The sequence below is a fragment of the Eriocheir sinensis genome, chromosome 9 (genome assembly GCF_024679095.1).
Source record: "Eriocheir sinensis breed Jianghai 21 chromosome 9, ASM2467909v1, whole genome shotgun sequence".
Classification (NCBI taxonomy): Eukaryota; Metazoa; Arthropoda; class Malacostraca; order Decapoda; family Varunidae; genus Eriocheir; species Eriocheir sinensis.
The window spans coordinates 21,739,285-21,766,932 of record NC_066517.1 but is presented as its reverse complement, the minus strand read 5'-3'; the positions used below and the strand labels follow the sequence as shown (position 1 = coordinate 21,766,932).

Below are 27,648 nucleotides of genomic sequence, written 5' to 3'. Positions count from 1 at the left end.
ACGGAGCAGATGGTGTTGCATTGTGCACGGCGCGGCGGTGAGGACGTAACGCGGGCTCGACAGCCTCCCGGTGGTTGTGTTACGCGTACTATTAAGTTATTTAAACAAACACCAGTACATAACCTGTCAAACCCCGACCCGCTGCTCCAGGCGTTATATATCGAGTTGTGAGCACTGACATCAGCAAGTAAACAAGTGTGGTGAGTTATGAGTGGCAAGAGTACCTGCATGGACAGTAAGGAACACGTACGAAACCACCTATAATGACTGATAATAACATACGTGAAAACAATAATTCTCTAAATAAGTTCGTGACAGCGGGCGATGGGCGTGGTGGTGGCGGTGGCGGCGCTAATTACAGGTGTGGCACTCTCTTTCCAGGTGATTGCCGGTGCCCCTAGTCCAAGTTCTTCTGTGTCGCCCTGTAGTACCCTGCCGAAGATGCCTGCCTACGCGGAGACCGTGCCAGACGCAAAGCCGGGGGTCATCACCTCCCTCGCTTCACCGCTCAAGGTAAGGCGTGACTAGCAGGCGGCGGCAGGAGGGGCGAGAGGGTTTGTAAATAATTAATAGTAGTAATAATAATGATAATGATAATGTAGGAGAATCTACTTGCGGTGTTTCAGTTTGTTGTTTTAGGGCTTAATATCGTTATTTTTTTGTGGTCAGAAACTGAGCATTGCCGTATCATTTTATTCATTTATCTGTTTATTTAAAAGTTATTGAGTGTTGCGCTTAAGTTAAATAAAAAAAAATCGTGGTTGTTTCATCTGACCCACACTGAAAGGCTGTTGGTTGTCAGTGTCTCAAGTCCATGATAATTACTCGTGGTGCTTATTAGGCCTGTCAGCGAGATAAGATTGAGCGTCTCGTGGGAAGGGCGAGGTCGGCGTGTTATCAGGTCATAAAGCGCTCGTTAACTTAATTGCATATCTACCCGTTGCAAGGCGAAGGTTAAGAGGATGGAACCAGTTACAGACGGATTCAATCAATTAATGGGGGCATACACGGGGAGGGGCGTCGCCTAGCTAAGTATATCCAGAGCTATATATGTCCATCGATTTTAAGAACTATACATATCCCGTTATTGTAAGCTCATACTGTCAATTCCCATGGTTCCTTTCTCCTCAACGATTAGCGAATAGTTAGTAGTTTAGAAAGTCATTATAAGTGTACACAGAAGTATTAGTTGTAGAAATAATAATTGCATATCAGTGCGTGTTAACATATTTTGAGCGTCATTGTCAGCAAGTATCGAATATTACAAGTAGTTGAGAAAGTCATCACAAGGGTAAACAGACAATTACTAGTCGTAGAAATTAATTATTGCATTATTAAGTATTAACAGGAGTCAGTCTACATCGTTTTTGATCCATCCCACATAACTTAGTGTATACAGTACGTACTAACCATATACTGTATACTAACTACATATCCATTTATACTAACCATATATACCTACAATACTAACGTGTAACAACTTTCCTGTGCCATTTTCTATAAACATACTAACTCTTCATAACCTTACATACTAACCATATCGAAACATACTAACCATATACCTACAGGACTAACGTAACACAACTTTCCTGTGCCATTATCTATAAACATACTAACTCTACCTAACCATACATGCTTACCATATCGAAACATACTAACCATATACCTACAGGACTAACGTAACAAACAACATTCCTGTGCCATTTTATATAAAGATCCGCATCGTTCCGCCTCAAGCGATATTTTCACATACTTTTTCATGCCTTTTTTATTATGTTTTGTGCGGGAAACGGTAAAAAGCGAGGAGGGTAAAAAAGACTATATGCCGGGATCGTGTGTGTTCAAGAAGTGGAGCAAGACTTCAATGCATCAGCCACCCCCGTAAAAAGTGTGACCGTTTTCTTTCTTGGTATGGGCGTGGACTTTCTCTTCGACCACTTCTTGGCTGTATGTTCGTATTCTTATGGCAATAAACAGTAGCGAATAATGCCACGAAAAAGTTGAATGCACGTTATATGGGATGGCAAAAGCCGGTATAGATTGCGTTCCTGTTAACACGTAATAAATGCACTGGTAATTTCAACAACTAATTCTGTATCCTTACGTTGGTACTCTTACTATTCATATTCGCTAACGGTCAGTGCGTCGGAGATGAGCACAGAGACCACGCGCAGCTTCGGCGTATGCCCCCAATTTTTTACCTATCCGTTGACGATTTAGAACAGCATTGCGAAAGTGTTCGTGGAGTACCTAATCAGTTATATTCCGGCCAAGGCGTGTGGGTACCACGAACATGAACAAAATAAACAAATAAATAGAAATGTACAAAAAAGTTGCTTCTGGTGAGGGAACTGGAAGAGGGGAAAAAATCCGATCCAATAAATGACTAAGGACGTACGCTAATCTTGTGGATAGTTATGAGGATATATAATTAGAGAAAGATTAGGCCGGGTCGCATAATAAGACATTTTGGCGCCCAAGAACACATATTTGACAAGGCTTTCGTAGGAGTTGTGGGCATCTCCAAGAGTAGTTTTATGTCCCTGGTGGTAGTTTGACCCTTCTTCTGTACCATGAACCTGAAGAAACACTTATTAGAACCCGACTGACACCCTCTTTGACCTTTAGAAATAGCTGATATGAGGAGGAAAAATGTTCTATAATGCCAACCTAAGCCTCGATAAAGTCAAGATTATGGCTGAACTAAAAAAGAAACACTGTGATGGGAGATGAATCAAGGCGTCAAGTCAATTATTGTTTACTATGACTAATGATTGATTGATAGTTTATTGTTGCAAGTAAACAACAAAGGAGAAGGGAGGAGCATGCCATCCTAACCCCCAGGCAGGTGACCACAGATATCGATTTAAGGATCATTGAAACTTGTAATTATGGAGGAGTTACTTAAGGTTTGGTCACGTCTGTATGTAATTAGAGAAAGATTAAGCCTCGATAAAGTCAAGATTATGGCTGAACTAAAAAAGAACTACTGTGTGATAGGAGATGAATTAAGGCATCAAGTAAGTTATTGTTTACTGTTTGACTAATTAGGTGACCACTGACTCGATTTAAGGATCATTGAAACTTGTAATTATGGAGGAGTTACTTTAAGGTTTGATCACGTCTTAAGATTACGACAGCATCACTCGGTATACACAAAGACTTGGTAATTATGGAGGAGTTACTTAAGGTTTGGTCACGTCTTAAGATTAGGCTACGACAGCATCACTCAGTATACACAAAGACTTGGTAATTATGGAGGAGTTACTTAAGGTTTGGTCACGTCTTAAGATTAGGCTACGACAGCATCACTCGGTATACACAAAGACTTGCGATCCTTATGGCGTTTTTTCTCCGCCGCTGCCACTCCCTCAATGAGAAAAGGAGGGAGGAAGAGAAAGGTTCAGTTTTTATGCTTAATGCGGAGAGAGTTTTTTCCTCAGTTAACAGGAAAAACTGGGTACGGACGTGTTTTAGGCTGTGCGTCCGTGCGTGCGTGTGTGCGTGCGTGCATGTCAAGGTGTTCATGTAGCACCAGAGACTCGTGTGATGGGAAATTCACCTAACTCGCAGAAGCTTTCACAGGAAGAACTCAAACCGCTGATGTCGCTTGTGCGGGAAGTTTGTAGCGAGAAATACGCACATTCTCGCATTTCGTGGCCTACACACCCACATTTGACAAGGCTTTCGCGGAGGTCGTGGGTATTGCCATTGGTACTAGTTTTGTGACCCTAGTGGTAGTTTGACAAGGATGTGAAAACTCGACTTCTCTCCTTCGCGGTCTTTGGAATTTTTTGTTTGTGCTGTAATGCCAGAATTTAATTAAGAATGGGAGAATGTAAATTAGGGAGGAATAAGTAGTTCTAAGTATTGTAATGCCAGAATTTAATTAAGAATGGGAGAATTTAAATTAGGGAGGAATAAGTAGTTTTAAGTATCATAAGCTTATAATACTTAAAACTACTAATTCCTCCCTAATTTACATTTTCCCATTCTTAATTAAATTCTGGCATTACAGTGCGAATCGGAAGCGCCTGAGAATACGGATCTCTTTAGTATCGCTACCAGTAAGCCTTAGTGTGATGGGAAATTTACCGAACTCGTATAAGCTCTCACAGGAAGCATATGGGTTGTAAAACACGTCTTTCGCTAAACTGTTTATTGCTCTCCCTCCACGCGGTTCGGTTCCCTGTATAGCCCCGTCCTGATTAAGCCTGTGTATTCATGTAGATGCGGATACCTTTCTACCTAGTGTGCCTGAGGTGATGGGGGGGGGGGAGAGAACCTTGAAGAGGCCCAGCTGAGAGGTCACGGGGTAGGAGTGGGGCAGGTGAGAGGGAATGGCACTGACCCTTTCCTGAGGCGGGGAATGGAGGTCACGGTTGGGCACAGGAAGGTCATGCGTAAGTGGAGGAATAGAATAGAGGGAAAGGTGTCGGATGTTTTGGATGTTTTCTGGTCGTGGAGGATGTCTCGTACGTCGCTTGTGTAAGGTAGCCTACTTTTTGCTTCTCCCTGTGTAAAATAGCCTACTTTTTGCTCTTCCCTGTGTAAAATAGCCTACTTTTTGCTCTTCCCTGTGTAAAATAGCCAACTTTTTGCTCCTCCCTCTTAAGTTTTTTTTTATTTGTTTTTTTACAGAGGAAGATTATAGGGGAAACTGGTGTGTCCAATAAAAAGAAAAAAGAAAGAAAAAAAGGATCGAGGAAAAAATGCTATGTCCGGGTAGGATGTCTCATAATCGCTTTTTTTTATAATGTTTGTAATACTTTAACTTTGGACTTTTCGCTTTTGTGGAACAGCGACGTAGCGGGCTTTTTTTTTATATTACTTTTATTTTTTTGCCCTTGAGCTGCCTCCTTTGGTATAGCGAAATGTAAAGTTTTTGCTGGTTCACAAGACTTTTTCGCCCGGGGAGAAGCTGTGATGGATAAAGGAAAAAATGAAGAGAAATGGTCTGGCTACCTGTCGACGGAGGACACACTATAATCGAATATGTTTCAGGGTTTTTTCTTACTCACACACATGCGGTAATAGGTAGCAAGAACTCCCTATCACTTAATTTTTTCCTTCCTCCTTAGCCCGCCCAGAGCACGTCGGCGGCGCGATGTCAGGAGGCGGTGGTGGCGAGCGGCATGTCCGGACGCTTCCCCGAGAGCTCCAGCGTCGAGGAGTTCGCCCACAACCTCTTCAGCGGCGTGGACATGGTTACTGAGGACGACCGCCGCTGGACCCCCGGTGAGTGCATGGGCGGGGCGAGGCGAGGCGATAGGTTTAGGGTCGCATTATGAGACATTTCGCCGTCCAAGAACACAGGTTTTCGTAGGAGTTGTGGCCATTTCCAGGGGTAGTTTGATCCTTCCTCTGTACCCTGAGCATAAAAAAACACTCATTAGAGCCTGATTGATCCCCCCTTTGACCTTTAGATATAGCTGATGTGAGAAGGCAAAGTGTCTTGTAATACCAGCCATGTTAAGTCACTCTTTACAACAGTTACCCTTTACAACAGTTACCCTTTACAACAGTTACCCTTTACAACAGTTACCCTTTACAACAGTTACCCTTTACAACAGTTACCCTTTACAACAGTTACCCTTTACAACAGTTACTCTTTACAACAGTTACTCTTTACAACAGCTCTTCCACCGTTGTTGTCTTATCGTACATTCCGTGCTTTTTTTCCAACTTTTTACGACTTTCTGTCTGATTAAATCTTCCCCAGGTGAGCGTTATCACAGCCTCGGTGGCGACTAATGAGATCGACTTATACACGATTATATGCGATACATTTTTATTTGGCCGCAGTGTGTGGTTCCATTTATTGCCCTTTCTCAGGTTGCTTGTAATTGGTTGCCTCCTTCTCCTTTGTTGTTTACTTGCAACAATAAACTATCAATCAATCAATCCTTCCGTGACTTCCTCCTTCTTTGCGACTTGAACTTGGCAAATCTTTCAAGGGAGAGGATCAAGGCGCGTCTCAAACCAAGCTGATATAATTTTGCCTTCTATTGTTTATAAGAGAAGCATTTTACAGGTCCTTTCTTTGCTTGACACCTATTTCGGGGGAGAATATCCATACACCTCTCAAGCCAAACTAATCATATAATTTTGGCTTCTATCTTAAATAAGAGAATACGTTTACAGGCTTTTTTTTCTATTTTCTCGGCCCTTGTTGTTTGGCTTCTATCTTAAATAAGAGAATACGTTTACAGGCTTTTTTTCTATTTTCTCGGCCCTTGTTGCCTCTCATTAACCGTTAAAAAGGTGTTGTGCTTCATTTTGGCTTCTATCTTAAATAAGAGAATACGTTTTCAGGCTTTTTTTCTATTTTCTCGGCCCTTGTTGCGTCTTATTAACCGTTAAAAAGGTGTTGTGCTTCATGTTACCGTTAAAAAAGTTGGGCGTCATGAGTCTTTCTTCCTCTTCCTACAGGTGTCCACGGGCTGCCTCGACGCTCCGGCAAGCTTCCTGATCTGGCACACTTCGACAGCTCCTTCTTCAGCGTGTCTCCCCGTCAGGCCCACGCCATGGACCCACAGCTGCGCATACTCCTCGAACTCACCTACGAAGCCATTGTCGATGCAGGTGTGTCCTCGGGAAAGTCCTATTCCAGTGTATAGGTCACTGTATAGGGCCGTTTTATAAGTCTTGAAGATCTCTTGTTCTGTAGCTATCCTAGGTGGGGTTCAGGTAAGGGTCGCATCACCTACTCGAGGTCATCACTTCTTAAAAAATAGGTTACTGAATGCGAGATAGAGGGAGACTTAGCTCTTGGTACAGTCTAGAGATGGTTTATATAGTACTGCAGTCTTTCTAAAGGGTATAAATATTGGTTCTTTTTTAACATAACGAAGAAAAAATCGGAGTGTATCAGGTTGACGTGGAGCGTGGTTGAAGGTATCGGGGCCTAAACCTTCGAGAACCAATGGTCTAGACTCTAGAGGCTGGAAGAGGAGATGTAGAGCACTGCGAGTCTAACTATATTCCTCTCTGGTCAGGCTACAACCCCACCGAGCTCCGTGGGCGGCGTATTGGCGTGTACGTCGGCGTCAGCAGCAGCGAGAGCGAGGAGGCGTGGACAGCCGACCCCGCCAACGTGTCCGGCTACGCCCTCACTGGATGCTGCCGCGCCATGTTCGCCAACAGACTGTCTTACACTTTCGACTTCAAAGGTGAGGAATGGGCTGTTGATCTTGTCTTAAACTTTTATCTTTTGAGCTACTTTTCACCATTTATTTGAGAATGAGTAGTTATGTTCAGAAACTGTTACTCAAATATTCTGTGGACGGTTATGTGGGTCTGAGCAACGTTTGATATGCTCTGTTGTGGCTCGCTGTTTCATTGGTTCAGTATATTATAATTTATCTACAATAGTGAGATATTTTCCCCTTTGTACTTAAGAATGGGGTCGTTATGATCAGAAACCGATGATTTAAAGATGCAGTTGGCGGTAATAAAGGTTTGAGCAGCTAGTCTTTGGCGTGTGTATAGCGGTTTGCTGTTTCACTGGTTCGGTCTGTCCACCCGTGTAGGTCCGAGCTTCGCCATCGACACCGCCTGCTCCTCGTCCATGGTGGCAATGCAGGAGGCGTGGTCGGCGATCAGCAGCGGCGAGGTGGAGGCGGCCGTGGTGGCGGGCACTAACCTGACCCTCAAGCCGCAAAACTCGATGCAGTTCAACGCCCTCAACATGCTGGCGACGGACGGGAAGTGCAAGTCCTTCGACGCCTCGGGGAACGGGTGAGTGCGTCTTCGGTGGAAAGGACGTGGTTGACTGGTTGATTGATATATTGGTTAAATGGTTGGTTGATTGAGAGAAGAAATGCTTTGAGATAAAGAAATAACCTTCGTGCGTCCCTCAGCTACGTGAGGAGCGAGGCCGCGGCGGTGATCTTCCTGCAGCGCGCCGCCGACGCCCGCCGCGTGTACGCCCACGTGGTGCACGTGCGCGCCAACACCGACGGCAGCAAGGGCGAGGGCATCACCTTCCCCTCCGGCGCGGTGCAGCGGCAGCTCCTGGAGGAGGTGTACAGCCACGCCGGAGTCTCCCCTCTTGACGTGTCCTACGTGGAGGCGCACGGCACAGGCACGAAGGTGAGAACTGTCAGGAAGAGGCTGAAGGAGTCCGTCAGCTTCATCTCCTGCCCGTCGATGATGCACCTGATTGAGATTGTCTTTGTAGTGTAGGAGGGAGGGAGAGGGGGTGGGGTGGGGTCTTTATCTTTGTTCTGCTCACTTCATATGGTAAAGGATTTATAACACAACCTTTGCTCTCCCTCACCCCAATAAGGCCTTCTCCTAAGCCTATCCGTTAAATCTAGGCTTGAGGGCCATTATGTGATGGAGATGAGCACCAAGGCTATGTGCACCTTATCCTACCCCCCAAACTTTACTTTCTTCATGGGAGTGCATAAATGTTTCACCCCTTAGATATTTTTTTTTATCCATTCTGTCCTTCAATGAGAATTATGAGCCTTGATTTAAGCTTTCAACAAAGGCTATGCATAATTATCACTGCTACACGTTAATGCTAAGTGGTTACAAGACTGATGACTGACCTCGCATACTAAAATAATTGTTATCTGCTCTTGTTTGCCAGGCTGGTGACCCACAGGAGGTTGGGGCCCTTGCTGATGTGTTCTGCCCCGGCCGTTCCACCCCCCTGCTGGTGGGCTCCGTCAAGTCCAACATGGGCCACGCTGAGCCTGCCTCGGGCCTCTGCTCCATTGCCAAGGTCTGTAGGAAATTAGTTATATGTTTTAGTAGTTTCTCTGTTGGAGGGTTTTCTATATATTTTAGTTGTCTGTTGAAATTAGTTGTCACCACTTTTTGATGGTTTAGTATACGTATATTGTAATTGTCCCTCTGTTGAAATTGTAGCGACTAACTTGATTTTGTGATGTTGTAGTGGTAATGTAAGTGAGGATCCATAAGGTAGATTTTATGATTAACAGCTTCCGCAGGATATTGCTTGGACTAAATTAAATTTTAGTAGAATTTGTAAGGAATCCTTCAATATTTAGCTGTCTTATTGAACTTAAAACAGAGTAATTAGTAGAAATGCCCCTGATGAATAAATTTGTAACTTTCTCTTTCAGGTGCTGCTGGCCATGCAACACAAGGAGCTGCCTGGCAACCTGCACTTCACTGCTCCCAACCCTGAAATTCCAGCTCTGAATGATGGCAGAATAAAGGTACTGAAAATTTATTGACTTAACCTAGAATGTACAAAATATGAACAAGCAAATTAACTAAGTAGTATACCTATCAGGAATTATAAGAGTTATCAGGGAAGACAAAGAACCATTGGAGATGAAACTGAACATTTGCCACAGCAGGGTGGAGTATATTAAAAAATTGCCACAGAGGGATGTACAACATGGGAACGGCCTGTATTGTGCAGTGGACTAAAAATGTCTGATGAGGATGCTCTTCTTCTGCAGGTGGTGAGTGAGAACACCCCGTGGCCTGGAGGTTACGCAGCAGTCAACAGCTTTGGCTTCGGTGGCGCCAACGTGCATGTGCTCCTCCGCTCCCCCTCAGGCCCTTCCTTCGCCCAGGCTCCCCCTCATCCCACGGCCGTCCTTATTCCCTCCACACAGAGGATTCCCGACCCACCAGCCACCAATGGGGTTCTCGCACTGGACAAGTTGGCCTCTGTCAATGGCCATGATAGCACGGCCAAGACCTCTGACTCCTCGGCTTACAGCAGCTGGCCTCGCCTTGTGGTAGGAGCTGGTCGCACTGAGGAGGCTGTAACCACCATGCTGGAGGGGGCCAAGGCAAAGGGCACGCCAGCACTCTACAGCCTCCTGGACAAGCTCTCGGACATGCCCACCACCACCCATCCTGCTCGGGGCTTCACTGTCGTAAATTCAGAGAAAGATATTGTACAGGTAATGCTCCTCAGGTGTTAAGATTGAATGCTCTTGATATATGTGCAAGTGAAGAGTTCTTGACCTATATAAGAAAGGAAAAGAGGTTTATAGATGGCAATATTGTGGTAGATTTCATTTATAGATTTACATTGTTTCTTCTCTATACTTTTCTTACACTGATCAAAGTTGATATATGAAGACAAGTGGAATATGTTTTTATTTACATGAGGAAAGAAAAGCAGTTTGTTTATTAATGTTCTTATGAATACCAAGAATCATATTTCTTCTCTTTGGTATATACTTATGAACAAGGGACAGCTCTTGCCATGTAAGAGGATGGGAAAGAGGTTTGGCAATCTTGAGAATTTTGTTGATCATGTTTTTCCTTCCCGTCAGGTTTCCCGGACATCCCCTAACACCCGTCCCCTGTGGCTGGTGTTCTCCGGCATGGGGTCCCAGTGGGTAGGCTGTGGCAAGGCCCTCCTGTGCTACCCAGTCTTTGCCAACTCCCTCAACAGGTGCCACGCTGCCCTGGCGCCCTATGGGGTGGACCTGAAGAACATCCTGACCTCTGAGGACCCGTCAGCCATGGCCTCCACGGCAGCTAGTTTTGCCTCCATCGCAGCCATGCAGGCAAGTACTTTCGGTCTGCAATATGGGTTCATTTTACCAGTTTTAAGAGCTCTGAACTAAATGCTTGGACAAAGAACACCTAAAACGTATTTATAGAATATTATTTTCATCTCTTGTGTGACACTCTTTGAACCTTTTATCCTGCCTGTATGAGAATAGGATCATTTATATAGACTGTAACTGAAACTAGCATCTGTTGTGGACCAGGTTGTGTAAAATTGCAAAATGCAAGGATAGCTTCTGAAATACTTATACGAGACATCTACCGACAGTCATTTAAGGATTTTTTTTTCTTTGACATTTTATACTCTTGTATCCTACCATTGGATGAAAGATGGAACAGTTGTAACACTAAAACTAATCGTCTACCATTGGTCAGGTTAATCTTATCGTCTGTCATTGGTCAGGTTGCCTTGATGGACATGCTGAGGGTAGTGGGGATCCAGGAAGTCTCTGGCATGGTCGGCCACAGTGTTGGAGAGCTAGGTTGTGCCTACGCTGACGGCGCCCTGACAGCCGAACAAACGGTGCTGTCCGCCTACTGGAGAGGGAGGGCTGTGCAGGAGGCTAGTCTTCCCACTGGTGCCATGGCTGCTGTCGGTGAGTACATAGTTTAAAACAATTCCTGCTAATTAATCTGTGGTAGTAACTCATCCTCTCAAGTGTTCTGTTGACACTCCAGTTGTACGAATGTGATTTCTTCTTTCAGTGACTTGATGCTATACCATGTAATAAGTAGACCCTCCATTTAGAACATTTCTTTGGAAGGCTTTCCTTATAACTCTCCTTTGAGCTGACTCCTTCACACACACATGTATATGCACATAAAGTCCCACCAGTTCCAAATTGATAAATCTCCTCAAAGTAATTCCTCCATTTTGCTTGAATTTCTTTGTTACTTCCCATGTGTGAAATAGTCTGCTGTAACAGGAAAAAGAATTATACTCAGACATTCTTAATGATCTTTGGCTTGTTTGGCATTCATATTTTAACCTGGTTGCAGTGACAAGCCAAATTTGTGGCTTTACCGTGTACCAGTGACGGGCCAAATTTGTGCCATGATATAAACCCCCCAAAATAGATGATACATAAACTGATCACAAATGCTTTGATATATATTATGAAATGGTTTGTGTGAGTGATGATTTTTTCTCATTTTTCTCGCTTAGAGGGACCATTAAGAAACATGGTCCCTGCTGCTACCAGGTTAATAGTCAATGTGATGGCTTTCCAGGTCTGAGTGCCAGTGAGGCTGAGAAGTGGTGTGAGGGCAGCGTGATGGTGGCTTGTCGCAACTCCAAGGATTCTGTCACACTCTCTGGCCCCAAGGAGGCCATGGAGAAGGTGATGGAGAAGCTGACGGCTGCCGAGGTGTTCTGCCGAGCTGTGCGTTCTGAGGGCGTTGCCTTCCACCACCCGTCACTCCGGGCTGCTGCTCCTCGCCTGCTGCAGGAGCTGACTAAAGTAAGTTGTGGGAAGATTGCTTGTTTTCCTGCATTTGAAACTTTTTTTTTTTTTCCTCGGTGACAGGAGAGAACGGCCCTTTAATGTCCCAGTATTCTTGTTGTTCATTGTATTTCTATTGAATGTAACGCAAAATTTCTTGATTGTATTCTGTGCCTTTTATTGTGATCTTTAATAGCTTTTTTTTTGTTTGATATATTCTAGTTTTGAAGTTTTAATTAATTCTGAGTTTTGTGTGATTTTACTCGTTTTTTTTTACCATGTCATCCTTATACATTGATTCATGAAGATTTTCATTACATTTTTATCACGTTTTTCGGTTTCATATTTTATTTAAAATATACAGAATCATATAAGAATTTTGTCTTATTCATCTTGAGTTATATAGTCAATGTGCAAGTGTCTGACCCTTGATGCTTGACAGGTCATCCCGGTGGTGCGTCAACGGTCCAGCCGGTGGATCAGCTCCTCGGTGCCGGAGAGCAAGTGGGGGACTGTTGAGGCCAGCGCCGCCTCACCCCAGTACCTGGTCAACAACCTCCTCTCACCGGGTTAGTTATGTCCTGCTGTACTCTACACTGATGACAAAGCAATTCCTGTGTTGTATTTCATGGTCCTGTATTCGGACTGCAGTATGTGTCAAAATAGATATGAATTGTCCTGAGATCTAAAGTTGTTCTCATTCCTCAGTGCTGTTTGCCGATGCTTTGGAGAAGATTCCAGCCGAGGCCGTGGTGGTGGAGGTGTCTCCCCATGGCCTCCTGCAAGCTATCCTGCGACGCTCCCTGACCCAGGCCACGCCCATCCCCCTCATCAGGAAGGACGCCAAGTGCATACACACACACTTCCTGGAGGCCATTGGAAAGTAAGTCATTGGTTCATGAAGATTAAAAGAAGACTAGATGGAAATAAATCTTTAGAGTATAAAGATAAAAATGAAAGATTTTAGATGTAGAGTACAGTGGCTCAAAGTGAACTACAGAGGCTGCAAAAATGAACCAGACCTAAAGATTGGTGGTAGATTTTACTTTATGAATAGATTTTTTTGCAGCCTGTGTAAGTCACCAGTGTAGAAAGATGAAGATAAATGAAAGACATGAGATAGAAAGTCACTAATCGATGTATAAAATTAAAATGAGAGGTTTGAGATGGAAAGCAAGTCACCGTTGGAGGTATGAAAACGAAAGATGATGAAAGAGGTTTTGAAAAGTTGTGTTTATAGGGGAGTTGCCAAGTCCACACCGGGATAACTTACTTTCTTTGGCCCACAGAATGTATGCTGCTGGCCTCACGGTGGATGTGGGGGCACTTTCTCCACCCGAGCCCATGCCTGTCCCTTCTTCTACGCCATCCATTGCTAGCCTCATTAGGTAAGCCCCAGAACCTTTATTTGACTTATCATTGTAATTGACTTGCCAAGGACAATTATTAGTACATACTTGTTCCTTTATACACCTAAAGGATCGAGTATACAATAAATAAATTTGCTTAACTATTCTACTAAGATCTCTGAAGATAATAACTCTGATAATCTCATTTTGGTATCTTCCTCCATTTTCCTCATAAGAGCATCCTTTGCATGGACTAATGTTTGTACCCCTTATTGCTGAAAGGAAGTAAATATATGTGTGGGCTTTTTTATCAGGCTTTATTTTGTTTCTTTTTATTATTTTTTGGGGGTCCCTTGAACTTTCTCCTTTACTGTAAAAAAAATGATTCCTGAATTCCTCCACAGGTGGGACCACAACCAGGAATGGGATGTGGCTCGCTTCAGCACCTCGGCCTCAGGGTCAGACTACGAGGTGAAGATTGACCTGGAGAGCGAGGACTTCCGCTTCGTCGAGGGCCACACCATTGACGGGAGGATCATCTTGCCTGCCACGGGTTACATGGTGAGAGGAGACCTGTGTGTTGACATACGATATTTCTTGAATGAGTAGTTTTCTTGAGGTGCTTGTTGTATGATGAAATGGGAGTTGCGTTCAGGCTTGTAGTGCTTTTTGATTGACTAGTTGTCTCTGGGTACTTGTTTTGTGGTGGGAGGAAAGATGTGTGTAGACTTCTAATGCCTCTTGGGTCAGTAGTTGTCTTGGGGTGGTTCAATACATAGGATTTCATTTGTAGGCTCAGCTCTCTTTTTTATTCTTCTATGGCTGTGATGTTTCTTCTCTTGAAAGATTTAGTTGAGCAAAAGAGGCAGCTAAAGGGCAATTAAAATATGTATGTATATAAAAAAACCCCACTGATTTTGCCCTTTCACAAAAGTAAAAAGGTGAAGTAAGATTGCAATGTCCACGCAAGATTCTGATACTTACGAGGTGATGCTAGTATTCTTAAAATATATGGCTTTGTTTTCTTACTTCAGTAACTGTGGATAATTTCTCTTATATCCTCGATGACACTAAGATTTATTAATTATTTTCCTGTTTGTTTTATGTAATTTGATTGTTCATTGGAATCTGTGGCCATAATGTTTCTCATATTCTTGATAAAAATGGGATTGCAAAGTCCACTATTTATTCCATTTTTGACGAGGTTGTTTTCCACTCCTGAAGGTGCTGGCGTGGCAGGCTTTGTGCCGCCTGAAGGGGGTGCAGTGGGAGGACACACCTGTCACCTTCTCAGACGTTAACCTTCACCAAGCCACCGTCCTCTCCACCTCATCCCCCACCACACTCACTGTCAGGATCCTGCTGGTCAAGGGAGAATTCGAGGTGAGTGTTGAGGTGTTGCTTATTATTATTATTGAGATCCTTTAAAGGGCATGAAGAAGTGGAAAAATCGATATAGGGCCGTATTACAAGTCAAACCCGAGAAGTTTCAGGTCCCTACAAAGGTCGGTTTAGGGGCCGTATTACAAGTCCAATCCAGGAAGTTTTGGGTCCCTACAAAGGTCGGTTTAGGGGCCATATTACAATTCCAATCCAGGAAGTTTCGGATCCCTACAAAGGTCGGTTTAGGGGCCATATTACAAGTTCAATCCAGGAAGTTTCGGATCCCTACAAAGGTCGGTTTAGGGGCTGTATTACAAGTTCAATCCAGGAAGTTTCGGGTTCCTACAGAGTTCGGGATGAATAACTCTGTAGGGACCTGAAACTTCCTGGATTGGACTTGTAACACGGCCCTTAAACCGACCTTTGTAGGGACCTGAAACTTTTTTGGTTTGACTTGTGATACGACTCGTAGACCCAAACAGTCCCCTCAGTGAGCAGACATGGATATGAAAAATGAGACGAATAGAAAAGGGGGGGAACAAAAATTTGAGTAACTCGTGGTGGCTCATAAGATGGTGATTTTTCTTAGCTCAGCTTCAGTAACTCTCAGTGATTTCCAACCAACAAGATGTGGTCCTTTGATTACAATAATTTTATTCCTCACATTAATCCAGAGTTGTGTTTCAGATTGTTGTAAGTGACTCTGTTGCTGCTTCTGGCCGTATTCACATTGGAGTGGACCAGTCGAGTGAGCACGCTTCCCTCATGAGCTTCCTGGGCATGTCACAGGGCGAGGGTAGCACCCCCAGCACCGCCACCCCTTCCCTGCAACAGAAGGACGTGTACCGAGAGCTGCGCCTTCGTGGCTACCAGTACGGTGGCCTCTTCCAGGGCATCGTGAAGGCTGACCTTGCAGGTGTGTGCCGCTTGTATTATATTTCTTTTACAGCAAAGGAAGCAGTAGAAGGGCAAATACAAAAACAAAACATAGAAACCTGCTAAGCTTTCCTCCTATAAAAAAAAATAGAAATGAAGGTCCAAAAGAGAGGTCCATTTTAGATGCAGAGGTGTCTTGATACTCTGAAAATTTGAATTACTTTGTATTGGAACTGGAATGAAAAGTGAGATTTTATTGATTTTATACACAGTTACCCTCCCCTCCATTCTGTCCTGCCATCAGCAATAACAGTATAATTTTCTTGCACGCAGGCACAAAGGGAGTCCTCAAGTGGCAGGACAACTGGGTGCCGCTGATGGACACGCTGCTCCAGTTCTCGCTGCTCGGGGCCAAGCAGCGCGCTCTCATGCTGCCCACCAGGATCCGCAGGGTGACCGTGGATCCCGCCACCTTCCTTGCCCACCTGCACCAGGAGGGCGACGTCAAGACTGCAATGGTGAGTGAATTTTGCTAAGCATTTTAGTGAGTTTTTCCTTTTTTATAAATCATCATTATCAATCACTTTACAAATTGATATTTTCAAGACTCGGTGAAAATAACTTTTCCAAGTGAGAAGATTCAAGAATTTTCATAATTTTTCCTTGATTTAGCTTCGAGACGGATCAAGGACTAAATAAGCTAACTAAACAATGCTGACTACATGCTGCATCCACAAAGCAAGTTTAATGTTTTATTCCCAGGTTCACCACAATGCCAAAATTGGAGTCACTGCCTGCAGAGGGCTGGTCATCCAGGGCCTCAAGGCTACCCTGGCCCCAAGACGACCCACCCAGGACAGGCCACTGCTGGAGAGCTATTGCTTCGTGCCCCTCAGCCTGACTGCCACCCATGAACTCTCCAGCAAACTGACAGAGGAGACTGCTCTGGGGCTGTTGCTGGACGTGTGTCTTGAGAACGGCCCGGCACGAGGGCTGAAGGTTGTGGAGGGGCTGTGTGGGAACACATGTCATGCCCCAGCGCTCATGAAGACACTCTCAAGGAAGCCCATGATGAAGGTTAGTGGATGGCGGCTTGTGGGATGTATGACACTGATTACAGATTTTATGATAAATGCTGTTTTTTCTGTTGATCAATTTGGAGTTTTACATTTGCATCGTGGACCAAATTGTTTCATTGTAAAGTTTGCTGTACTTTTCATGTGATCACTAAATTGACAACTATAGCTTAAACATTATGTAGAAACAGTTAAAGAAAGCATATGCATTTAGATCTTCAATGTATTAATTCCTCAACAGGTGGAGTATGTAGTGAGTGCAGCCAACACACTGTCAGAAGAGAAGAAAGAAGAACTAACAAACAATGCAGTGCAGATGAAGAACGACCTCCCATCAAGCATGTCTCCGGCACCCTTCCTCCTTGTCCTCCACCAAACACAAGACGTCCAGGAGGCAGAGAAGATGGATGAAGCTGCTTTCATCTTGACCGACAGCAAGGAAACGGCTGACCAACTGACACAAGCTGGTTTTCTTAAAGTGGCAGCTATTGAAGGGCTTGAGTTCTACCTCTTCAGAAAGGTGAGATGCTGTCTTCATCAACAAGCAACAATTACCTAGTTGTGTATGAGATCATTATTTTTGGTTTTGTCTGAATTTAATGGAGGGAACAGAGGCACCCATTAATGATTGTTATTTTGGCACTTTGAACTTTGGTTTAGTATTAGTAGTTTAGGTCTGCAGTGATAAGTATGTCTCAGTTCTTCTGTATTATATTGTCACCTTCGTAAACAAACCGCCCAAGTCATTATGTTCTGTTTCAGGAAATCAGAAAAGAAGTGTCCTTATCTAATTTGGCTTGATTTAGGCAGAAATGAAAAGGCCAATTCTAGAACACTCAAACCCTGAATGACAAAGGCAACTATACAAAAAAAGGCGTCATGTTGAAAAATTGTAGACAAAAACCTGGAAATCGCTGAAAAATGACAGGCGATTATTTTATGAGGGTGATGTGACGGTATGAGGAAAAGGCCGAGTTATCCTGATCTGTATCCATACATGTACTTACAGAAGCGCAGTGAGGTGCTACCACACACTACCCTGGAGATCAGCGAGAAGGACACGCAGTTCTCTTGGGTGACGCCTCTCAAGCAAATGATCATGGCCCAGGAGAACAAGGCTGTGTGGCTCCTGTCTTCTGGCGAGCCCGTCTCTGGCATCCTGGGTCTTGTTAACTGTCTGCGTAAGGAGGAGGGAGGAGAAAAGATAAGGTAATGTTTCTCTGTGGAAGTGTAATGTCTAATCTCACAGACCATTGATATTATAATGACGGTGTTGAAAATTGTGACTTTTATTATATTGATTTTGGGTCTTCGTAATTGTCTGAGGAAGGAGGAGGAAACGAAGCAATCTGGTAAAGTTAGATGTGGAACTGAAATGGCTATCCAAATGGTCCTTAATTTGTTGTGTTTTATCAGTTTTCATGATGTGGAGTCGATTATATTAATGTTTTGGTTCTGCAGGTGTGTGTTTGCCCGAGATGGTAAGGCTGTGTTGAGTCAATCCCTTCTGATGCAAGACTTGGCAATGAACGTCCAACATAACAAGGTTTGGGGCACATACAGGCACCTGACTCTGCCCCAGCTGGTCACCAAGCCGTCCCAACATGCCCTCCTCAATGTGGCCACCCGGGGCGACCTGGCCTCCCTCACTTGGTTCCAGATGGCTCAGCCAGAGGCCAGCGATCCAGGTGGCCGTGATTCTCTCCTCTGTGAAGTGTATTATGCTCCTCTTAACTTCAGGGATGTCATGCTGGCCACAGGAAAGCTGCCTCCTGATGCCCTGCCTGGAGACCTGGCTACAAAGGTGTGTTGGGGGGGTTGTAGCTCCTCTTTGTTTAATATTCTTATTTTCCCTGATGAGGTTGAAGGAGTGGAGTAGCTGTAGTTGTAGATTCATTTCTCTACTATCACTAATACATTATGTAACTGAGAAATAATTAATATATTTGTTACTTTCTTAGCTCTGATGTATTTGGTAATTCAGTTATGCCCATAACTGAGTGGTATTGAAAAATGTTAATTTCCCAAAATGAATTGAAAGAAAAATGGTTGCATAGTTTCTTAGCCAAATTATATTCATTAATTCTCATGAGTAAACATTTTTGGGGTTGGTAAAATGAAGTCTTAATTTTCAGGAGTGCATTCTTGGCCTTGAGTTTGCTGGCATGTGCGAGGGCCGGCGTGTGATGGGTCTGGTGGCTGCGGGAGGCCTGGCAACGTGTGTCCGAGCCGACCCTCTCCTGACTTGGGATGTGCCCAAGCGTTGGTCCCTGAAGGACGCCGCCACTCTGCCCGTGGTGTATGCTACGGTAAGACATTCCTTCTGTTATATAGGATTGATTGATATTAAAAGGTGGAAAGTTGATTTTGGGTGTCTTATCTCCATGCTAAATAAATGAGACAAAAATTCTACAAAATAACTAGAAATTGGTAACTAGATGTTGATGAGGTTTAAGTTTAATTAAGGGTGTCTCCTCCGCAGGCCTATTATTCTCTGGTGGTGCGTGGAGGCCTCAGGAGTGGGGAGAGTGTGTTGATCCATGCTGGGTCTGGGGGAGTGGGCCAGGCTGCCATCAGCATTGCCCTGGCTGCCAACTGTACTGTCTACACCACTGTCGGCAGCCTTGAAAAGCGACGCGCCCTGATGAAGCGTTTCCCGCAGGTAGGTTGAAGGATTTTTGAGGTGTTTAGTGCAAAAGGGGAGACAAAACCAAGTGAGGCATCCTCTGTTTTTGGTGGCATCTGGCAGCCGAGTTTTTGCTGCATCATGTGGTGCAGCAAATTAAGGAAAAAAACAGCTGTTGATTCATTAGCTGTAAGTTGAGTGATGTTTCTGTAGACTTCGGCTGGTATGGGATGTATAGTGTATAGTCTATAGTGTTTGCTGTAAAACACGATTTGCTCAAAACTATAAAAATGGCAGGTCACCCCTCTTACATCATACACCTCATAAGGTTAGAAGTGATGATAATTATGTATTTATTTTGTATTTGGTAATTCAGAATTTTTTAATTTTCAGCTGAACTTTTTCTTATAGGATTAATTTTAAAGGAAAGTATATATGTTCTAGTGTTCACCACCCATTCAATTTATTTTCAGCTGACGGATGATAACTTTGCCAACTCACGCGATGGATCCTTTGAGTTCCACATCCTGGAGCAGACCGGGGGGCGAGGGGTGGACCTGGTGCTGAACTCACTGGCCGGGGAGCTCCTCCAGGCCTCAGTCAGGTGTTTGAGGGAGCACGGACGCTTCCTGGAGATCGGCAAGGCTGACCTGTCCAACAATGCAGCCCTGGGTAGGTGTGGGAGGATGCCATACAAAGAGTGAGAGAGTGAGAGAGAGAGATTATGTTTAGGTGTGCGTGAATGAGGTAATGTTTTGTTGAAATTTGTGCTATGGTAATTTTAACTTTTTAGTACATTATATTAGTAAATTTAAAGGTGAACTATGATTTATTTTGTGATGTCTGAAAGAGTTAGAGGTGGTTCATTGTGATACATTAGGTGCAAGATGAACATCAGGGAGGAGGGAGTACACAGTGTCAAGAGGACAGACTCATTGCCCTTCTAACACCATGAGGGAAAATAAGGAGGTTAAACGGAAAGATCATCACAACTTATTTGGCGACATCCTAACCTGGTAGCAGCGACGCGCCAAATTTGTGGCTTTACCGTGTAGCAGCGATGGGCCAAATTTTTGCCATGATATAACCCCCCCAAAAATAGATGATTTTTTCTCATTTTTCTCGCTTAGAGGGGCCTTTAAGAAACATGATCCCCGCAGCTACTGGGTTAAAGCATCACAGGTAGTTCATTGTTCCTTCAGTATAATAATAGTGTTCTTGCCCTCCAGGTATGGCAGTATTCCTCAAGAACGTCACCTTCCATGGCATTCTGCTGGACTCGCTCTTTGATGCGTCTCCGGATGAGCGGCGGAGGCTCCACACCCTTGTCAGCGAGGGTATCAAGAAGGGCGTGGTGAATGTCCTGCCGTCCAAACAGTTCAGCCGGGACTCTGCTGAAGACGCCTTTAGGTGACTGGATTAGATATTTATTTATTTGCTGGAACATTAGCATTGCAGACTCTTTTGTTTCATTTCCATTGTGTGTGTGTGTGTCCTTGAAATGCCTCCTTTCCTGTTTGAAATAAAGTGAGATATAATAGCAACTGGTTAGGAAATTTTACTACTGGCAATCATAGACTTTCTCCTCCCAGAAGGATGAACCTCGGGGAGAAGTCTATGATTGTCAAGAGGGGGAGACTCTTATCCCATCCAACCCCATAAGTGAAAATAAGGACGTTAAATGATGAATGAAATTTAATTACTCATTTTCTTAGGTACATGGCGGCTGGGAAGCACTTCGGCAAGGTGGTGCTGGAGGTGCAGCCTGAGAAAGAACCGTCCTCAAGGCCCTCAAAGGCGTCCGAACTTGTGCCAGCTGTGCCACGTCTGGCTGCCCACTCGCACCTGGTCTACCTCATTACTGGTGGGCTGGGAGGTCTGGGAATGGAGCTGGCCAGCTGGCTGATCAATCGCGGTGCCAAGAAGCTGGTGCTCACCTCACGAAGGGGCATCACCACAGGATACCAGGTGAGTGCGTTAACAGTGTGGTGATCAGTGTGTCTCGAGGATCAGCATGACATTTGAGTGTGTTATTAAGATTTGTTTTTGTTTTCATCATAATAGTCGTGAGGTGCTGTCTTAATTGTAAGGATATGCTGTCAACAACAGTAACAACAATGGTGTGCTGATGATTAGTGTGTCTCAAGGATCAGCATGTCATTTGAGTGTGTAGGGAGATTTATTTTTTGCCATGTCCATGCCCATTGCCCTTAAGTTGTAAAAATGAGTGTTTTGAGGTTTATGTTTTGTTATCATTGTAATAATAGCTCTGAGGTGCTATTAGTTAATACGTACATTGCTATGCTAAAATATCCTACATTTCTACATTTAATATAATTTTTGTGTGGCAGAGGCTGTGTGTGCGGCGGTGGAGTGAGTCCGGGGTGAGTGTGCGGGTGGTGACGCAGGACGCCTCCACCCTGGCCGGGGCAAAGGCTCTGCTCAAGGAGGCAGCCCAGGACGGACCCATCGGAGGCATCTTCCACCTGGCTGTGGTAAGTAGTCATGTTTGAGGTAAATGGTTTGTTCCCAACTGTGATATCTTTTGTATATTGGAATATTCATTACCAAATTTGAGTCCTTCATTATAAACCAGTGTGGCAAGTCTTGCATTTTTTTTTTTGACAAACTGTTTCCTAAAGTTAGATTCTGTATATTTCTGATAATACATGTATTGTACTTAACCAAATTATCATGTTGTAGGTTCTTCAAGATGCTTTGCTGGAAAACCAAACAGAGGAGACCTTCAGGCAGGTGAACAAGGTAAAGGGTGAAGGAGCCGTGGCCCTGGACACTGCCTCCCGTGCTGCCTGCCCTGACCTGCACCTGTGGGTCACCTTCTCCAGCGTCGCCTGTGGCAGGGGCAACATTGGTCAGTTGTCACACTCTTCAGATCATTGCCAGACTTTCAGTATTTATTGAAGTTTAGAGTGCCAAGATAATGCATCCAGTAATTATCCAAGATGATTCAAATTTTAAATGATTTTTCTCCACATCTGTTAAACCCTAAAATATCTTTTGCAATTTTATAAGCATAACACAATTCTGTGTGGTGTTCGGTTTGTTTCATAAAACCCTTCATAAGCTGTTTATAAGAGAGGCTCATCCCCTTATAATTCGCTTTGTTTTGCTCTCTCTAGGCCAAACTAACTACGGCTGGGCCAACTCTGTGTGTGAACGTGTGGTTGAGGAGCGTGTGAGGGCCGGGCTGCCGGGCGTGGCCATCCAGTGGGGTGGTGTAGGGGATGTTGGCATCCTTGCTGACACCCTGGGAGAAATTGAGGTGTGTTGGTCTTGCAGTGCTTGTGTAGTGTTCAGTAAGCTATGTATTGATGTGTTAGTATCAGTCTTGTCTACTGATTACTCAATTTGCCCAGATACCTGATTATTCAATTTGCCCTGATACTGATTACTCAATTTACCCTGATACCCTGTGTTTGATCTGTTGTAAGACCTCGATTTTGGTGAGAATTAAAAGCTTGCACTAATAAGTCTGTTAAATCTTTTGTAAAACTAATTATATTGAAAATTAAAAGCACCAACATATTACAATTATATTAACTTCAAATTTTCCATCCAGGTTGGTGGCACAAAGCCCCAGTCAGTGCGGTCGGTCCTGGAGTGCCTGGACACCCTGCTGCTGGCCCCCTGCCCTGTGGTGTCCTCCTTCTGCCTGGCCTCCTCCTCCGCCAAGAGTGACGGGGCTGGCGGTGCGTCGCTGCTCAAGGCTGTCGCAAACATTCTTGGTGAGTGTAACTGTGGTATCAATATACCTCATTGTACCTCGTTGTTATTACGTAAAATATTAATATGTAAGGAATTTATATGGTGTTATAAGGGTAAACTTGTATGGTGCTATTATAAGCCAACATAAGGTGCTGTTAAGAATGCTTACGCACAACCTCTGATGCTCCATTGTTTGGGTATGTGGGTCTGTCGCTTATAAGGGACGAGAATGCTAATTCAGCGTGATGGAGTGGTGATTCAGTCCATGGCACTTTTGCTAATATTTCTGTGTCATGACATAATGTTAAGCTATTTAGTGTTCACTCCCCCAAAAGGGTGACTGCTCCATGTTCACTTCAGTGAGTCTTCTAATTGATGGGGGTAAAAGGCTTGACAGACTTGTGATTTTCTAATGATTGTGTAAATATTTTCTTTCTTAATTTATTTTTTCAGTATTAGGGGGGTTGGACAGATAGTTTTGGGATATAAACTGAATGAAAACTGAGTAAAAACAGTTGGACTGGTTTTGGTGATGGAATTGTGACTGAATGATTTTACAGGAAGTTATTATGTTCCTCAGGCATCAAGGACGTCTCCAAGGCACCCATGGACATCAGCCTCGGGGATCTCGGCCTTGACTCCCTCATGAGTGTCGAGGTGAAGCAGACCCTGGAGCGCGAGGCGGACTTGGTGCTGTCACCCACCCAAGTGCGGGAACTCACCCTGCGTGCCCTGCAGGACCTGGACAAGGGCGGCGCAAGTCCTGCTCAGGATGCGGCCAAGGGTGAGTGGCGCTGGAGTGTTGTGTGTCATTAATATCGTGCGTCGTTTCATTGTCCTACCGCCTACACAATGGCGGGAACAAATTGGGAGTTATTGGACATGACTTTTCTTCATCCAGTCAGTTTACTGCATTAATGTTGTGGTACATTTAAGAATTGCAGACTGACATGAAGGAAAATTACCATGCAACTGGTTCTTGGTAATGGACTAAAAGTTAACGCTGTTTTTACATTTCCCAGCAGGGAAGGAGTCCTCTGCAACAGGTGACAATGCCACCTCTGACGACCTTACCTGGCTGAGCCTTCCCCTGGTGCCTGAAGTGACAGTTACTGTCCTGAAGGAGTCTGGAAGCTCAAGCATTCCACTCTTCCTGGCTGCCCCCATCCAAGGCTCAGCCGACCCTTTGCTGCAGGTGGCTCAGAGGCTAGACAGGCCTGTGTATGGCCTTCAGTACCCACCTGACCTTCCCTGCCAGTCCATCACCCAGGTGGCTCGGGCATTAGTCCAGGTAAGTTATGTGTCAAAAGCCATGGTGGGCACCGCTAACTGAAAAGTTAGCTTCACTAACTGGTAATCCACTAACTAAAAAGTTAGCTTCGCTTACGCTAAACCGCTAAACTGATAAAGAAATTAGTGGAGGGTAACGCTAACCGCTAACCACTGAAAGTTAGCGGAGGAGGAACTACAATTAGTGGAAGCTAATTGGTCCGCTAACTGTTTCCAAAGTTAGCGAAAACGCTAATCAGCTAATGAAAAAGTTAGCTTTGCTAATTAGCGGATAGCGGATTAGTAGAACCGTGCCCACCACTGGTCAAAAGTAAATTTATCATAATTGCTTTTCTTAAAGTTTTGCACTTTCTATGCCTGTCTTGTCATTGTTGTGTCTCACAAGCTTTTTCCACCACCAGGAGCTGCTGCGCCTGCACCCATCAGGAGAGTATGCCATTGGAGGCTATTCCTTCGGCACCGCTGTGGCTCTGGAGATGACCAGAATGCTGGAGGCTGAGGGTCGGCAGCCAGCCTCCATTGTGCTGCTGGATGGCTCTCAGTCCTATGTGTCTGGCATCATTGAGGGCTACAAGTCCCGCCTGGACCGTGCTGGTTCACCTGCAGCTGAGTCCTCCAGCAGCGCCAAGGCCCAGGAGGAGGCAGAGGTGCTGATGGTGTTTGCCATGCAGTTCATCTCCATGGAGGCGGCCACTCTGAAGAAGCCCCTGATGTCCCTGAACTCCTGGGAGGAAAGGGTGAACCATGTGGCCAAGGTGGTGACCCAGAGAAGAGCCGCTTCTGGTGTCACTTCCAAGAATGACATTCAAGATGTAAGAAAATTAGTTGCTCATTGTCATTTTAAATGCTACACGGTTATTTAAGTTATGAAACTGTTACTGCTGAGTGGTAAAGATTCAAGCCATTTTATTAATGCCATTTGCTTTTTTACAGGCTGTGAAAGCGGCAGAATTATTGTATGATCGGCTGAGGGCAGGCAGTGAGCACCGCTGGGAGGGGCACGTGAAGGCCCCAACCCTGCTGGTCAAGGCCAAAGACAACCCTCAGTCAGCTGCTCTGGGCCATGACTACGGCCTTGCCAAGGTGAGCAAACTTGTCCAGTGGAAGTTACCTCCATGAAGTTGTTTTCTAGATCTTGACTGGATAAAGTGGATGGCATTTAGGAACATATGACTTCTGAAACTAAACTGACTTGTTTTTCATTGGACTGTTGTCCTGTAAAAAAGTTAAAAGAAATAGCTGAACTTTGGTTACTTTGTTAACCAATATTAATGAAAGATTGCTTTAGTGTGTTAATGAAGATTTTTTTCCACAGATCACCAAGTGCAGCTTACAGATAGAGGTGGTGGCCGGCAGTCATGAGACCTTTGTGCTGGGTGCCAGTGGCCAGCAAGTGGCCAGTATTGTTCAGAAATTCCTCAAACAGACACCCGGACTAACGAATGGGTGCTGAGGACAGAACCTGATGGGTATTCGTGCAGGGAACAGTACTCCGGCCATCTGTGATAGTGGGAGAGAGCAGGAAGTGACAAGAGTTGGGCAGTGAAGGGATTCTCTTTGATATTACTGGAGCAAGGTAATTATGGTGAAGTTTAAGTACATCATGCAGAGCCTCTCTTTGATATGGATTTAATATTAATAGTTCTGTTCCTTGTTATAATAAAGGCAATGTGAGTGATCTGCGTGGATCATGTTAAAGAGGAGTAACCATCTTCACATATAAGCCAGTGTTGACTTGAAGATTTCGTAATATACCATATTTATAGTTTGCATATACTATGTCGGAAGTTCTATTAATGTACATAGATTTATATAGAATCATGCTCTTAATTTATAATTTTTAATTAATGCATTATATACCTCGTACGTGTGAGTGTGCGTGTGTGTGTATCTTAGCATGTATGTGTGTGTGTTAGTACTGCCAGCCTGGATCTTACCTTTCGTCTCAAACACTTGAATGCTGTCTAATGGCACTAATTACATATGTAGTACTGTGTCTTAAGTTGACAGTCCCTTGGTACCCTCATAGCCATGAAGGTGTTGGTGAGCACAAGAACAAAAGGTTCCGGCAGCAGTGGAAAAGCTGTATAGAGAGGAAAACTGTGTGTGAATGTTGTATTTATCATCCCACCATGTAATATAAGATTGTAAATATTTATCTGATTGCCATAGTGTATCAAGGACAGTGGCATATATACAACTTCCTCATTCCTCCGAGAGTGAGTCAGCACGGTGTTCATAGTTGTGGCGGCGTTGCTTGTAGTGTTCTAGTGGGCCTGACGCTGCTCAGGACTTGCAGTGCCAACAATGCAAGTTATTTTCCTAGACTTTATTAGGAAAAGAAGTGCACTATATTTTTTGAAGTCACATTTCCTATATTTATATACGCACATTAGGTTGAGTGTAGAAGTGTAGCTGTAGGTTTTGTTGATATGAGCTGTAATTTAAGCACATTCACATACATCAATGTAATTACACAGGGATGCTTTCTTTGGAACATTTCTGAATATTATACGTGTGGGCTTTAAAAGTCGAGAAACTCTTGGTCTCCAAATACTACAATTAAGTGATCCTTTTTTTTTTTTTGTTACCGTGCAGTGTTGTGTATTGACTGGCAGGTTTGAGGTGTGCCTGTAGACATATATATTTGCTTGTGATATATTATTGTCAGCAACTCTTTGTCATTATATATATCCAGTGTACTACTTGTTCAGATTCATCATCAGTTTGATAGTTTTGCTAAGGAACACAGACCTCTTCCAAGTGTTTGTTTCTTCAGTGTGAGCATTCCTCTTAATTCTTGATACACACCATCAGCTGAATTGCCCTCCCTCCTGTCTTTGTACGGTGGGCCTTTCCCCACACTCTTCACACTCAGTCTCTGGCGCTGCTGTGTTGTTTGTCATATTTTCCAGTTTGTCACTTTTTGTCATCTGTTGTCCTCTTTCTTACATAAGTATCCTGACCATTGGCATTTTTCCCTTTTAACTGCCTTTATCATGTCGACTACTTTCATGTTTTCTCGTATGCTGTCCTTGTTCTCGTAGCTGTCTTTCTAATTCATTTTTGTGGTTCATACAATTCTCTAGGACTGTTCAGACTGGGTGTGTATAATTGAGTCTGTTGTTACCTGCTCATTTTTCACGAAGTATTAATTATTTTAGACTGTGTATTAAGATTTTTATGCACTCCTTTCATACAGGACGGACAAAAACACACCTTGTGTTACAAAGGTCCCTTAGATGGAATCAAAACATGAAACTTATTTTTGGATTAGCAAGAATTTAGCCATGTACTTGGAACAATTCAGGAAAATAATAACAGGAATCATTGTCAATCTGAATAAAGAATACAAACTAAAAATA

The 27,648-nt window shown here is 44.1% G+C and overlaps 1 protein-coding gene across 4 annotated transcripts; it reads left to right on the top strand.

Moving 5' to 3' along the window:
- Nucleotides 1-27,648, top strand: LOC126996137 (fatty acid synthase-like). 4 transcript variants are annotated; one of them, XM_050856350.1, is made up of 38 exons: nucleotides 1-200; nucleotides 382-513; nucleotides 5,082-5,238; nucleotides 6,433-6,585; nucleotides 6,999-7,172; nucleotides 7,533-7,740; nucleotides 7,863-8,094; nucleotides 8,600-8,734; nucleotides 9,099-9,194; nucleotides 9,444-9,896; nucleotides 10,275-10,511; nucleotides 10,919-11,111; nucleotides 11,746-11,975; nucleotides 12,400-12,526; nucleotides 12,666-12,840; nucleotides 13,247-13,345; nucleotides 13,711-13,867; nucleotides 14,531-14,689; nucleotides 15,377-15,605; nucleotides 15,899-16,083; nucleotides 16,328-16,642; nucleotides 16,883-17,161; nucleotides 17,651-17,850; nucleotides 18,103-18,445; nucleotides 18,777-18,950; nucleotides 19,124-19,303; nucleotides 19,741-19,939; nucleotides 20,497-20,677; nucleotides 20,983-21,235; nucleotides 21,619-21,762; nucleotides 21,971-22,139; nucleotides 22,408-22,550; nucleotides 22,848-23,013; nucleotides 23,574-23,777; nucleotides 24,016-24,284; nucleotides 24,685-25,095; nucleotides 25,217-25,366; nucleotides 25,599-27,648. In XM_050856350.1, exons 2-38 carry the CDS (start codon nucleotides 442-444, stop codon nucleotides 25,734-25,736), a joined length of 7,389 nt encoding a protein of 2,462 aa, XP_050712307.1. In that variant the 5' UTR covers nucleotides 1-200; nucleotides 382-441; the 3' UTR covers nucleotides 25,737-27,648. The 4 variants fall into 4 exon arrangements, with proteins under 4 accessions (XP_050712307.1, XP_050712308.1, XP_050712306.1 ...); XM_050856351.1 differs by having other exon boundaries at nucleotides 1-235; XM_050856349.1 differs by having other exon boundaries at nucleotides 1-246; nucleotides 24,019-24,284.

Coding starts and splice junctions, on each gene's coding strand:
- LOC126996137 (XM_050856348.1), top strand. CDS start 208: ATGAGTGGCAAGAGTACCTGCATGGACAGTAAGGAACAC. Junction 16,643..16,882: donor CAAGGAAGCCCATGATGAAG/GTTAGTGGATGG, acceptor ATTCCTCAACAG/GTGGAGTATGTAGTGAGTGC. Junction 17,162..17,650: donor AGTTCTACCTCTTCAGAAAG/GTGAGATGCTGT, acceptor ATGTACTTACAG/AAGCGCAGTGAGGTGCTACC.